The sequence below is a fragment of the Entelurus aequoreus genome, linkage group LG24 (assembly GCF_033978785.1).
Source record: "Entelurus aequoreus isolate RoL-2023_Sb linkage group LG24, RoL_Eaeq_v1.1, whole genome shotgun sequence".
NCBI classification, from domain to species: Eukaryota; Metazoa; Chordata; class Actinopteri; order Syngnathiformes; family Syngnathidae; genus Entelurus; species Entelurus aequoreus.
This window is the reverse complement of record NC_084754.1, coordinates 34,614,235-34,626,734: the sequence shown is the minus strand read 5'-3', so window position 1 is coordinate 34,626,734 and position 12,500 is coordinate 34,614,235. Positions and strand designations below refer to the sequence as shown.

The following is a 12,500-nucleotide window of genomic DNA, read 5'->3' as shown; positions in this document are numbered from 1 at the left end:
TAAGCTGTGTGATGAGAGACCTTTTTCTCCGAGCATCCATAAATGTGATTTTGAAATTAGAAAAGAGTAAAGCTTCTCCTCCTCCTAACGGGAGCTCCCACATGTGTGCTGCAGTCGCTCAGAGTGCAAGTACACTCCTCCATGTGGATGTAGGAGTAAGGAACAACGTCTCCATTCAGACACTGCAAGTCCACCGTGCGATTGCTGTATCGGGCGCCCTTACAGCAGGAGCAGGTCGGCTGCACAGCGGACGCCTCCTCTGAGTATCTGAAGCAAGAGACTCCAAATGAATATTACCATATACTTGAACATTTCTGTGACTAAATGGTGGGCGTAAACGTACTTGGTGTACGTGTTGCAAAAGCCTTCACAGTATGGAATGTTGACCTCCTCCAAAGATTGACAGTTCTTGTGTACAATACGCTTTGTAGTCTGCACCAGCTTGCAGGCCTTCTCCCGCTCCACACCTTTATTACAAAAGACACAATTAGCTGACTTTTGTTGACTTTACCACCAGTAAAGTGGTCACAAGTACTCACAGATTTGACAACAGCCATTTGCAGCGGTTTGTATTGTATCCTAATTGAAGAAAACAAAATGTAAAGCATTAGTTCTATTGTAAGCTCTTTTTCAAAAAGTTGAACTTACAGGTTGGCAGTTACTTTGCTGGAATGGTGGACACACAATGCGTGTGGCGACAGCTGTTAACGTGTCATTATGTTTCACACAGGTGTAATGCTCACACTTGTCACCCGGTGGTGACCACATATCTCCTTGCTGCAGACAACAACATTCAGTGTTTTATTCAGTGGTACCTCAACTTAAGAGTGCCACAGCTTAAGAGTTCAGTTCAGTTTATTTGGAACATGCAAGTAATTCATCACACATTTCCAGTTGTTTCATTACAGCACGTCCGAAAAGGAGTAGGAAGAAGCAGAGCTTATTTCATCCTACCCCTTTTTATACCATATCAATTTCATCCTATTTCCTTGTTCTCTGTAACAGAACAGTGAACAAACAAATAATATACCATACTAAGTAAACAAATATTAAATACATAAATAATATTCAAACTGAATCATATTTGTTTGATTTCTTTGCTTAATCCATTGCAGTATTGTATGAGCATACAAATGTTTTAAATGTGATTTTCCTCTACGGTTATATGTCCCCTCTTTTGTTGAGAAGAATTGTTGTACATTCTTGGCTAGCAGGTTATAGTTTGCTTTGTACATCATTTGAGCTGTTTGCAAATGCACCAAATCGTTGAATTTCAATATTTGTGATACAATAAATAAAGTGTTTGTATGTTCTCTATATCCAACATGATGTATTATTCTAATTGATCTTTTTTGTAACATGATTAATGAATGAAGCACACATTTGTAGTTGTTTCCCCATATTTCTACACAACAACTCAGACATGTAACACTAGTGAGCAGTAAATAATATGAAGTGATTTTTGGTCCAGAACATGTTTTGCTTTGTTTATTATTGACGTGATTCTTGCTACTTTATGTTGTATATTTTGACATGAAATTTCCAATTCATTTGATCATCTATTGTTACACCCAAAAATGTGTTTTCTTTCACCCTTTCAATATTTACTCCATCTATTTGTATTTGTGTTTGACTTTCTCTTCTACTGTTACCAAATAGTATTATTTTAGTTTTAGTGAGATTCAAAGATAGTCTGTTGTGAGTGTTTTGAGATAAGAGCTGTCTCTCGACTATCTTTTTATATTTAGGTTGCAAGCAAAAACTGGAGTATGAAGCAACCCCGCCACTAGTTAGCGTAGCAAACGTTACAGTGAATTCCACCAAAAGATCTGGCTCGCTAACATTGGCCTATAGATAGAGATGGAAAGAACTTTGTTTTTCAAAACATGGGAATGAAAAAAAGTTGGTGTGAAAGGCAGTGCTGAGAATAAGAATATTCATTGAATTGAAGAAAGAAATGATCAAAAACATGACAGAAATGTAGCTTGCTGACTTGGTAAAACAGTTTGAGTTAGTCTGCATCACACTGGAGCAGAATAGCAGCAACGCCAGGCAAGAATGTTACATCAATACCTAAATGTTACACATTTATCCATTCAAATAGGGAGAATCTGCAGATGGTGTGTTTGACGGTGAAAAGGAGATACCATAGAAGTCTGCTCTCTCAGGTGGATGCTGTACATTATTATTACATTCCTTCATAAAACTACTGTAGTTGTTTGTAGTACATTCTATTGTTTTTATGCAATCATTTTCTTTTTAAAAGGTATGTTACATGTTGAAACTCGATACAAGTGTTTTGAGTTAAGAGTTTGGTCACAGAACCATTAAAGTACTGTACATACATCTACCGTATTTAGGAAATGAAATGAAATACAATACATTAAAGTCACTCACCCTCACCACCTGCTCACTTCCACTGATATTTAAGAGGCAGTGTGTCTGTATGCACCTTCCACAGCATTCATTGGTCTTGGCTGCAGCATATCTATAACCCTGACAAAAAGCATGAGTGCATGTTAAAACGTGGACTTTGTCAACATTTTGACTTAAACGTTCTTATTGATTTAGCGCACGGGTATGTTTTGGCTAGCAATGACACAAGAGAGTGTGTGAAACGCTAATGATATTGATCCAAAAAAATACTGCAATCATCATTTTTACATTTACAAACTCATTAATATCGTTCATCAATACAAGCAAATCTAACGTAGAGCATTTATAGTTGATGAAAATGCTCTGTATGAGGGCTTTTCAAAGTGTGGCGCAGTCAGCCTCCCTCATCACATTTGTCTCCCTTACTCCCCAAAAACTTGGTTTACTGTAATATCAATCCACATTGCCTTTTGAAATGACATAAGTTAGCCTAGTGGGTCCTTTTTTGTGAATTATTTATTTTTCCTTGATTTATAAAAACAATAGAAAAGTTACAGTGTTTACAAAGTATATAACATAACCTTGAACCTTGATTGTAAATCATGTATATGCAGCCACCTTGTTTATGTGGACTCTAACACTTTGATCATTTTTTATTCATGCACATTTATTTAGCATTATTCATTATGTATGTATATATTTACGTTACAGATTGAATACACAAAGTGAACAAAAGTATAAGTAATAGCTATAAGGTAAGTTCAGCTTTTTAGATATGTTGAAGTTCATCTTATGTTTATATTAGTCCTGATTAATCACACTTTTACATTTGGATTAATCACAGGTTATTACTCACTATATTGTTAAAATGTCATCCAGGAACCTATTTCAAATGTTTTAATTGAATGTACCTTGTTTATTTGCTCAAAACCTGGCAACAGTAACAGTCCTGTCAAGGATAACTTTAAGGTGAAATAACATCTGCATTAACCTGATTACTGACCAATGCCGCCATTATAACATAACATAACAACAAACAAATTGCATATATTCTTTATTAACTTCGCTAAACTCCTTAAAATCAATCGACAATTGCTTGTGTCATTTCTTGCTAGTCTCCAAATTTGGTCAGTACAACTAAAAGCAGGACAATTCTATTTTTCCTGTCGTGAGAATAATTTGTTTACGTTAAAGGGGACCCATAATGAATTTAGTCTTTTCTGATTTATAAATGTTGCAACAACGTTGGATAATCATGTTAAACAATGCCAAAGCATCAAATCATCAAAGCAAATGACTCAAAAACACTTAAACGTAGGTAAGGCTTCACTTTTCAAACGCCAATATACTGTACATCTGTTATTAATACACTACTGATTTGCACTAGAGATTTTAGATGGTGATTTCATAACCTCCAAATGTGTTGATGAAAACTACAACCACGTTACAATCAAGCAGCTGGTGTATTATGAGTACAATACTTAGAGAACACACCATTTACTATACACTACTGCCATATAACGTCTTGGACTTGCAACTCTAATTGTAACTTCATGTCATACCTGCAAAGGAGATAGCTAAAAAATAATAAAACAACTGGGCAGCAGTTATCATATTAAGCTCATTTTTAAATGTTGCAATAATAATTAGATTTTGTTATCAAAAACAATTAGTGTTAATTAACACACACAAATGTACCAACATTTGGTACTGTTGAGTAACAGCATCGATTGTCAGATACTGGGAATTGGTACCGTATTGGTTGAAATGTAAACGGTGCCTTGCTTTTTTGGTGCAATTTTCCGTGTGTAAACACATCTGCTAATGCTAACTTCTTTTGCAATAGGGCTATGTGCAATAGTACCAGCACTTATACTTATTCGGCCAAGGGAAATGTGTATTTTCGTCTTTCAGTACACTAAATATATGCAACAATTTAGCACCCTTGCACTTTAACACTTCTCCATCTACCGTATGCACTTGAACTACCATGGTCACCTTACTTTTGATCTCTCCTGAGCTGAGCTCATGCAGCAACCAACTGTTTTAAATGGGTCTACATTTTATTTTATTTGTATTATTATATCTGAGTCTGAGTTATTGTACTGTTTATGTCTGATGTTGGTGCTGTCTAACTTATATTGTTGTATATACCAACAACCTGCCATGGACTGCAGATGAAAATTAGCCTTAGGCTACAATCTGGCACATTTACATTTGATCTGTTCATTGATGTGCATTGTCCCATGTAACTAAGACATGACAAACAACTTCCTATCAGGAGTTTTATTATACATCTATGAACAAGCTTATTGGTGTGTCTAGTGCGGGGGTCAACAACCCGCGGCACTTTAGTGCCGCCCTAGTGGCTCCCTGGAGCATTTTTAAAAAGGATTGAAAATGGAAAAAGATGGGGGGAAATATTTTTTTTGTTTTAGTATGTTTTTTGTTTGAGGACCAACATGACACAAACCTTCCCAATTGTTAGAACTACCACTGTTTAATATGTTTGTGTGTATGCTTCACTGATGACAGTATTTGGTGAACATTGTTTTGTCCTACTCATTTTGGTGGTTCCTGAACTCACCATAGTGTGGACTGTGACGCAACAGTTTGTTTACATGTAAAATCTTCGACTCCTTCTTTGTCTCATTTTGTCCACCAAACGTTTTATGCTGTGCGTGAATGCACAAAGGTGCGCTTTGTTGATGTTATTCACTTGTTAGAGCGCTAATCAGGCATATTTGGTCACTGCACGACTGCAAGCTAATCAATGCTAACATGCTATTTAGGCTAGCTGTATGTACATATTGCATCATTATGCCTCATTTAATATCCTTTACTTTTATCCTCTTTGTTTATATTTAGTTTTGCATGTCTCATGACACATTATTTGTATGTAATATTGGCTGCAGTTCAGATAGTTGTTTGTGTGCCATGTTGTTCCAGACCACAGCAAACATTACAGAGCTTGCCAAAGATTGTAATAAATCTATTAAAAGAAGACATTCTACCGTTTTCTTTTACTTGGACACATACATCTATAACTTTGGCCATTAAAAGCCAGTCATTTCCAGGAGTTATCTCACCCTCTGAGTAGCCTCTGATTTACTAATGGTTTCTAAATGTGTAGAATAAATATTACATTTCAACAATTCTGTCTACGAAGATTTGCTTCAGCCTGCGACACATAATCATTTTGATAGTAGGCTATTATAGCTAATATAGACACTTACGTCATGTGTTGCCTTCATTATAACACTTATATACAGCTTTTAATTTTTTGCGGCTCCAGACATATTTTTTTTTGTATTTTTGGTCCACTATGGCTCTTTCAACGTTTTTGGGTTGCCGACCCATGGTCTAATGGGACAGGAGAAAATTAAGTCGGAGAAAATGCAGTTGTTTATAAATTATTTATTTAATGTTTCTGTGCTGCCCGGTAGAAAATGTGTCGGTGGTGGAGGACCACTGGTCTAGACCAATAGGACATGTTTTAAATGTAGATTAATATCACAAAAGGTCCCCTTTAAATAATATGTACTAAAACCTGAAATATTCTTCTTAATGCAAAATATTAGTAAAATGGCATTTGGCAAGCCTTTTTTTCCCTTTTGGCAGATTATTTTGTGTCTTTTAAGAAATATATATCACATTTGAGTACATATTACTTCAAATAAACAAACTCAAAGTAAAATGGCTACATTTACTTATGCTTACCTGATTACATTGTTGTTGACATTGCTGAAACTCGCAGTTTATTTTCAATAAACCAGATTTGGGGTCCACAAAGTTAGTACAGGTACACTCCTGGCACGGAACCACGGGAACCGTATCACCAGGCTAAACAAATAAAGAGTTAAGGATTTGCATGTCTGATACTGCATGATTAAACATTACAGGATTATAAATGGAATGTTGGAATTACCTGGTATTCAGCATTTTTGTGGACGCAAACTTTTTTCGGCTCTAGAAAGGACGTAGGCCAAGGTTTGCCATATGATTAAATTATAGTGTGTAAATGTTAAATGTTGAAACTAAAGGCTCACCGCATATGTGTTCTGGACAGCATTTTCCCACAGGCACACTGACAACGACAGTATATCCAATTGGACACACCATGTCATTGACTGGGCATGTGTTGCTGTGACATCCTGTAGACATAATGAACCAAATGAAAACGACAGACATCTTGGAGCATGTGGACTATAAATATATTAAGAGTAAATGTGCAGCGGTGCTTCACATCTTACTGCAAACTTCGGCAGTACAGCAAGGGTCTGCTGGATTGGTTTCGTTGACGACGACGAAGCCTGGACTTGTGCAGTTGGCCGCAGGTGATGGCGGGCACACCTTAGGCTTGCATGTTATAACCTCGGTGGTCTCCTCGCAGATGCAGTTTTGGCATTTGTACTGAAATCTTTCATCAAACTGACAAAGACAGCACAGCCGCAAATTAGTGAAATCATCAAATAGGGATTTGAACGACACCATGAGGCATAAAGACATGACTCACCTCACGAGCAATACCCACAGGATCAAGACATCCTGTTGGAAAATGAGCAAATTCCATTAGACTTGATTTATTAAGTGAGTAAGTAGAAGATATACTCACCACACTTAGCAACACATATGCCAGATTCTTTGTTGAAGAGCTTTGTACCCTCAGGACAAAAGCAGCCTTCAGTCACGTAGTCTAACGTTGGTACATTCCGACTGTGAGAAAGAATAAACAAACATATTAACAACAATGACATATGTACTGAATGTTGTTGCAGATTTGTTGTATTTATTTTTCTTTGACAGGCTCTGCTGTTTATGCTTTCCTTCTCTTTGTTTCGTTTCATTCCTTTTAATGTCAACAAATCAGCTCCTTTTCTTCTCTTGCTTATTTTTCAGCTTTCTCTTCTGTCATTAAACAGCATTTATGAATGTGTACACAATGACATTTTCCAGTAAAAGTCTGTGACAACTACTATTGTTTTTGCCCTGTGGTTGAAAGCACTTATTGTTGTTGTATTATGTTGTGGATTCAAAATAAAAGCCATTTAAAGCCATCTAAAAACTGCCTTGTTCTTGTCAGAGCACATGCTTCTTACAATATGAACGAGAAATGCAGAATCAGCTAAAAAAATACGTAGAACTCTTATGCAATTTACCTGTCTTCACAAGTTGGCTGTTCAACAAAACCACAGGGTTTGTAGACTTTGTCGGGTGGGCAATCACTTCCTGTGTGTGAAGAAAAACCTTCAATATGACAAGTTCTCGTTAACGGTCGACACCAGATGTGTCCAAATTTTTTCCAACGAGGACCGCGTAAAAAAAACTAACTGAAAGACCCAGCTTCTACTTTGATATATTTTGTACATTAAAGATGCTAAAACCGATCCAAAGTAGGTCAATACAAGCTAAAATATTTGAATTAACCATTGACATATTAGCTTTGTATGATATGTGACAAAGCAAATTAGTGTAATGTCTAATAATATCTGAAATTATTAATATTTACATTTTAGGGATGTCCCCAATAAACATTTTTAGCCTGCGTTCCCTATCCGACCTCTGACTCTATTACGAGTCCCAATCCGATACCCTAACAGTAGATTATAGAACTTAAAATGTTTTATAGCAAGTAACTAAAGCAAACACAGTAACACATTTATTATAACGTTTATCTAATTGAATTTTGAATTTGGTAGTACTTTTGTAAATCTGATGATGTATTAAATTTGTGGTATTGCTTGTATTCGGACACGTGACTTCTTCCCGGAAGTAAAAAAAAAAAAGAGGGTGGTCAACCAAGCCAAGTTTGCAGCGCACTTACTGTATGAGTACACAAGGAGCCTAGATCTTCCTTCAAAAAGTAGATACGAGCAAAAAAGTCCAACTATGCAATGAAATAGTTCGCTATACTTTATCAAAAAAAGATTTGTCGAGAGATATCAAGAATTACCCGTCGGTCGCGTTCCCAGACATGTCGAACTATCTTGTGCGCCAGACGCCATTCTACACAACAAAAAAATTGAAACTTGGAAAATCCTGAAGGTCCACAACTTCTTTGTGTGTGGCTTGGTCTAGGAAATTGGTATCAAGACTCTCCCAAATAAATATGTATCCTTTTCGTTGCATTTCATGGTTTAACTTTGCATCTACAGACATGTTTGATATTGTTGCATGCACCGTTTATGAGTATTCATGTTTTTTTCTGTCTTTAGGAAAATATAACTACAGACGTCAACATTGTGTATGTGCTGCAAGATTCATTTATGATTGCTGCCTTTGGTAAAAGCTTAATAACTCTTTTAGGTTTTGCTCGCATTTGCTTTCTTTTTCTTTTTCTAGTCAAGTTAGTGCATTATGAAACACTCATAGCAAACGTGTTTTAAGAAATACAAATAATATCAAGATAATACTTAAATAGGAAACACTAAACGTTAAAAGTATACCAAACAGACCTTTAACAAAATGGTCACTGCAAACTCTTAGACTCTACTCCCTTGGACTGGAGTGCATGCTACTTTTCTCGTTGTCATTTTGTAAAATCTTGCACTCCTTCGCCCTTCCTGGTTTTTTCTCGAGGAACTCTGAAGAACCGTTAATCCCTTTCGCTGTTTGAACAGTCTAACAACCGAAAACAACGCAATTATAGAGCTTTTTTTTTCCCAGAGAGGCTAAATGCCATCTTGTACCCATTGAGAACCGATGTTGGCTGGACCACCACGCATATTTAATGAGCTGGACGTGACATCATTTAACTCCAAGCAATAGAATGTTACTTTTTTTTTTTTTTAACAAAATAAAGAATCACTAGAGAAAATCAACAACTTTGCCCTCAAAGCCTTCTTGTTTCCAGGGACTTAACTTACTGAGTTTGTAATGTAAACAATAACGAAAACGATCAAAAAATGTTTTGTAATAATACGATCAAGAAAAAAAATATCACTCTAATTACTGTAGTATTGTTTATTTACGGATACTATACTAGGTATCGATAGTATCGACATCTGGGTCCATCACCCCAACTTTACATTGAAGCTTTAGCAATTAGCTTCTTGCGTCATCTTACTTAGTGTTTGTAGCATGCTTAGCCATTCCTTTTCCTCTAGTCCACCAGTCATTGGAAGACACTTTGTTGATTTTCCGCCATGGTGGGGAGGATTACTATCTTATAAGCATTTCAGTATCTTCGGCACTGTGAATAGATGACACGTTCGTAGCAGCCCTCCTGGAAGTCAAGCACGCACCTCCTGCATATGTGTAACAAGTAGTGTTGTCCCGATACCAATATTTTGGTACCGGTACCAAAATTATTTTGATAGTTTTCGGTACTGTACGGTACTTTTCTAAATAAAACAAAAAGTTGCATTATTTGCTTCATTTTAACAAAAAATCAGAGTATCGCGGTACTATACTAATACCAGTATACCGTACAACCCTAGTAACAAGGAATCCAGAAATGTAATGTCTTTCCCTGACAGTACATCCCCTTTGAATTAATCTTTTTTTATGCGAGTACAATCTTTAGCTGTGTAAATACGGGAATGAGCTGTGCTCAGTAGCTCATCAGCCGATCGCTGATCAGGTAAAAAAGGCAAATATCGGTGCTGATTGGATCACAATCTCTATTAATTTGACTTTTTACAATATGACTAGGGCCCCAACATGTGCTTTGAACATCCCCGGTCTACACACATATCATAAACTATAAAAAGTGCCAAAAAGCTGTACATGAAGATTCTTGTTACACAAAAACAAACTGGGCTGATTTTACCACAATGTCTGGTGGCATTCCTCCAGTGCAGACAAACACCAGCCTGAGCACAGGCGGCAGCATAGATTTGCAAACTGGTGCATTCTATAGCTGGGTTGGACACATGGCAGCTGTCAAAAACACAGCCTTGGTAGTAATTCTCTGGATCGATGAAGGGATGGCACTCTTCAAAGACACTGTCGAAGAAAATCATGAGTCAAAGCAGGATGGCAAAAGATAACCCTGACTAGTATCCACTACAGTGATTTACCTGCCCATAAGCAGATCACAGTCAGATTCTGGGTTGCATGGAGTCATTGTAGGCGGGGGCTCAGGTGCATTGGTCGGAAGCACAGGTGGTATCTGGCAGTTTGGTTGGTAAATATCTTTTGCAGGCCAAAAGTCAGCCATTACGTTACAGTTTTGCACAAGCTGGCCTCCAGGCAACATGCAGTCGTCTGCTTTGTTGTTGTTGCATGTACCTGACACCAGACACACAATATAGTTAACAAAATTATGTACATTATTCCACAAGTGTGCCCAAAAGCCTTACATTTCAGCAATTTTTTTATTACAGTAAATATTCTGAAGAGACTAGATCAGGGGTGTCAAACTCGTTTTGATTGAGGGTCACATTGCAGTTATGGTTGCCCTCAGAGGGCCGCTTTTAACAATGAGTAATATATGAATATACATGTGTATATATAATACATTAACAATGTATTTTTTTTACATAAGCTGCAAAAAATATATAAACATTTTACTTTAAAAACTTGCAGCTCAGTCACCAGAAGTTTACATTAAAAGCAGTCTTTTTTTTTTTACAGCATATAAATGTTTTTTATAAATGGAATGGAAAAACAATAGCGTTGCTTTTAGCGGTAAAATTCAAACAACATAGCTGCCAGTTTTTGTTTAGTTTTTTTTACCATAAAATCTTGTTGTTTTAATGTTTTCTTTTGTTTGTTGGAAAAAAACAGTACCAAAGTTGATTTTACGGTAAAAACTCAATTGGCGTAAAATCTATTGTCAATTTTACAGTCTACAATTTGATTGATAATTTGTTTTGTAATGATAAGTCAAGCAGATATTTAAGTACAGTATTTTCCTTTATTTTAACAAAAAATATATTTGGAATACATGATAATATAATATTTTGATTTTGAAAATATTGAATTTTAAAAGATATGCTCTTGCATCTAGTACATGATCAAAAGGGAAAGAACAAATATATTTAGTAAAAAATAGATTAAGCATTTTATTAGCGCATATTATTTCCAGGCTTTCGCAGGCCACTTAAAATAATGTGGCGGGCCAAATTTGGCCCCCGGGCCTTGAGTTTGACACTAGTGGACTAGATCATAAAAATTAAACGTGCTTATATTTTAAAGATATCAGTGAACAGCTTGTATAGACTTGATATTCACTGAAAGTGACTAAACACACAGCCATTACTGTTTAAGGATATAATTAAATTGTAGGGAGTTTACCCACTTTGGTGAGCGACTGTATACATGCAGTTGCTGGAATAAAAGACTTACCACATTGGCCCTGTGTGTTGCTGCCAAAATATTCATAAGGTAGACTGACAGTAAAGCCACTTGTTCCAAAAGTAATAATAACTCCCAAAGGCATGATCTCCACAACCAAAGAAATGCCAGAATTAAAGATCTTAAATCCTTGTTGTAAATAGGGGAGTTGTAAGCGTTTTTCATCTTGGAATGCCTTAAAAGATCAAAGAGAAACAGGGTGAAACAGATATAGGTGTCAAACTTGTTGAGAACAATAGCATTACAATGTAACATTTGAAAGTAGAATAAATCACAATTAGCATGATACCATGTTCATTTAAGTTACACGCACACAAAATGTCGACGCACAACAACTCTTTTTTTTATTACCTCCAGTTCTGCTGCTCCAACAAGATTTTGACTCTTGAGTACGATCACTTCTGATATATAGGATATAATTAACGAGCGTGGGCAAGTAACTTGTTTAGTGGGATTACAGTTGATGTTATCAACAAAAATCTTTAAGCGATGTTTTGGTGTAATCTCCTCCATTAGGACGTAGGTACAATTTCCTTGATAGTTGTAGTACAGTCCATCAAATGTGATGTAATGAGGATCTCCCCAGCCTTTACATTCACCTGAAAATAAACAAGCATACATAAAAATATATGAGTAGACACATAAGTCTAGTGAGGGATCAATTAGTTATGAATTACTTACAGTCACAAGCATACTGGTGGCAGCAGTGGTCCTTATCAGAAACAAGAACAGGTTTCTTTCCATTGGCGCAAGTGATTTTCTTTAATGGTGGACATTCATAGGGAATTATTTCTATTGTGTTGTTTTCAATGCATCTTGCCATT

The 12,500-nt window shown here is 36.3% G+C and overlaps 1 protein-coding gene across 1 annotated transcript in view; it reads right to left on the bottom strand.

Moving 5' to 3' along the window:
- Nucleotides 1-12,500, bottom strand: part of LOC133641705 (mucin-2-like) — a 59,389-nt gene that overhangs the window by 36 nt on the left and 46,853 nt on the right. The window contains exons 32-48 of the mRNA XM_062035647.1: nt 12,358-12,500; nt 12,028-12,275; nt 11,668-11,851; nt 10,398-10,608; nt 10,148-10,323; nt 7,536-7,605; nt 6,992-7,092; nt 6,893-6,924; nt 6,630-6,807; nt 6,426-6,530; nt 6,305-6,345; nt 6,097-6,219; nt 2,398-2,496; nt 649-777; nt 540-579; nt 344-467; nt 1-267 (exon numbers count right to left, since the gene is read on the bottom strand). The exon at nt 1-267 is cut by the window's left edge and continues 36 nt beyond it; the exon at nt 12,358-12,500 is cut by the window's right edge and continues 32 nt beyond it. Coding sequence (XP_061891631.1) covers nt 57-267; nt 344-467; nt 540-579; nt 649-777; nt 2,398-2,496; nt 6,097-6,219; nt 6,305-6,345; nt 6,426-6,530; nt 6,630-6,807; nt 6,893-6,924; nt 6,992-7,092; nt 7,536-7,605; nt 10,148-10,323; nt 10,398-10,608; nt 11,668-11,851; nt 12,028-12,275; nt 12,358-12,500 — 2,215 coding nt within the window. The 3' untranslated portion in view covers nt 1-56. The remainder of the gene's footprint in view (nt 268-343; nt 468-539; nt 580-648; nt 778-2,397; nt 2,497-6,096; nt 6,220-6,304; nt 6,346-6,425; nt 6,531-6,629; nt 6,808-6,892; nt 6,925-6,991; nt 7,093-7,535; nt 7,606-10,147; nt 10,324-10,397; nt 10,609-11,667; nt 11,852-12,027; nt 12,276-12,357) is intronic.